The 1,464-nt window shown below is 35.7% G+C and overlaps 1 protein-coding gene across 1 annotated transcript in view; it reads right to left on the bottom strand.

The window, feature by feature from the left end:
- Positions 1 to 401, bottom strand: part of TRANK1 (tetratricopeptide repeat and ankyrin repeat containing 1) — a gene marked incomplete at its 5' end in the record, with an annotated part of 26,956 nt that extends 26,555 nt beyond the window's left edge. Inside the window, 1 exon segment of the mRNA XM_025204131.1 lies at positions 1 to 401. Within this exon segment, the coding sequence (XP_025059916.1) occupies positions 1 to 401 (401 nt within the window).
- Between the last annotated feature and the right edge of the window lie 1,063 nt (positions 402 to 1,464).

Here is a 1,464-nt window from a genome sequence, read left to right as displayed (position 1 = left end):
CGCTCTTGAAGATGCAGATAAAGAATATGCTGTGTTTTTTGACTGTGATGTATTACAGACAGGATTGGGTTTAGGCATTTTAGCTGGCTGCCCTCCTGTGTCTTGTCGATACCTTTTCTTCTCCAATACAGCTGTATTCCAGGCACATAGCAGGGGGTTAGTTTTTTTTATTCTGTGCCTTGCATCTTTTCCTAATTTATTTTTTAAGTTCAAATTGATATCAAACTTTGCTAACAAAGTTATTATTTTCTTAACCTGCTTTGTCAAAACTTTCTGAAAAATAATATGCATCACTGTATTTCCATCTTTGTCTTGGATGTTTGGATTAAGGTGTGGAAAAGTGGATGGATCTGAACCATAGCAGTCTAGTAGATAGTTGAGGAAGCATAAACCAATCTCATCTGAAAGAAATAGACACCAAAATCACTAACTTTAATTCAGTTTCTCCCAAGAGGCAGAAACAGTTATATTTCCAATCTCTGTGCTACTATTAACTGAACATAAGTAACTTTAAAAATGCATTCAATGTAGTGCTTGATAGGCCAAGCAAGGGATGTTTACTCTTTAAACAGAAAAAAGACAAGACAGAACAGAGGCAGTATGCTGCTTGTTACATTCAACCACCACAACTACAACCCAGCTGTTTCCTTCTCCTAACTTTTGGGGAAAATAAGGCACAAGTCTTTGTGCTTCCTCAATTAACACTTTCCTTACACAATAGCCAATAAAAACACTAGTGTGATTTTTTGCAGATGCCTTTCAACCACATACTGACCAAAATCACATCACCAGTCAGAGGTTTAATGTTGGTAGTTTTTGGTCACTATTACACTGGAGTAATTTCATTCATATTCAAAAAAGGTGATACTTCCTCAGCCATCCTTATCTTCACCAGAAAAAGTTACTTACTTGTCTTTCTGAGCAGGTGTAACAGATAGTCATTTGAGCATACACATATTTATTTCTGTACATTGTAAACAACTGACTCAGCATCACATTTAAACTGATTAAATTAAAAATGTCCACATGATTTAAAAAAACAAAACAACTGAAAAGCCTTTAATAAATATGAGTTTACCACTGGTCTTTACCTCATACTAAGGCTGGTTGAAGCAAAACCCTGTTTTTCTTTTGCCCTCGCTCAGGCAAAGCTCCTGTTGAAGTTACTAACACTATACTTAGGATCCTAAAAAAAGTAGGGCCAGAAGGGACCTTGTTTTTTTATGCAACACATAGTTAACTTGTGGAATTCATTACCACAGGAGGTAGCAAAGGCAGGTAGCATAGCCAGGTTCATAAAAGGACTACACTAATTCATGAACAGATCTATTAATAGCTGTTGAGCAGAACTGTTGGAGAGGTTTCTTTTAGGACTGTCAATTAAATTGCAGTTAATGTGCACAATTAAGGCAAGAACCAATTAACACATTCATTTTTTTAACTCATAAATTTTTTTCATGTGTT

This window comes from Alligator sinensis, unplaced genomic scaffold (genome assembly GCF_000455745.1).
Source record: "Alligator sinensis unplaced genomic scaffold, ASM45574v1 scaffold1118_1, whole genome shotgun sequence".
NCBI lineage: Eukaryota > Metazoa > Chordata > Crocodylia > Alligatoridae > Alligator > Alligator sinensis.
Note: the sequence above shows the minus strand (reverse complement) of the source record. Positions and strands in the feature narration are given on the sequence as shown.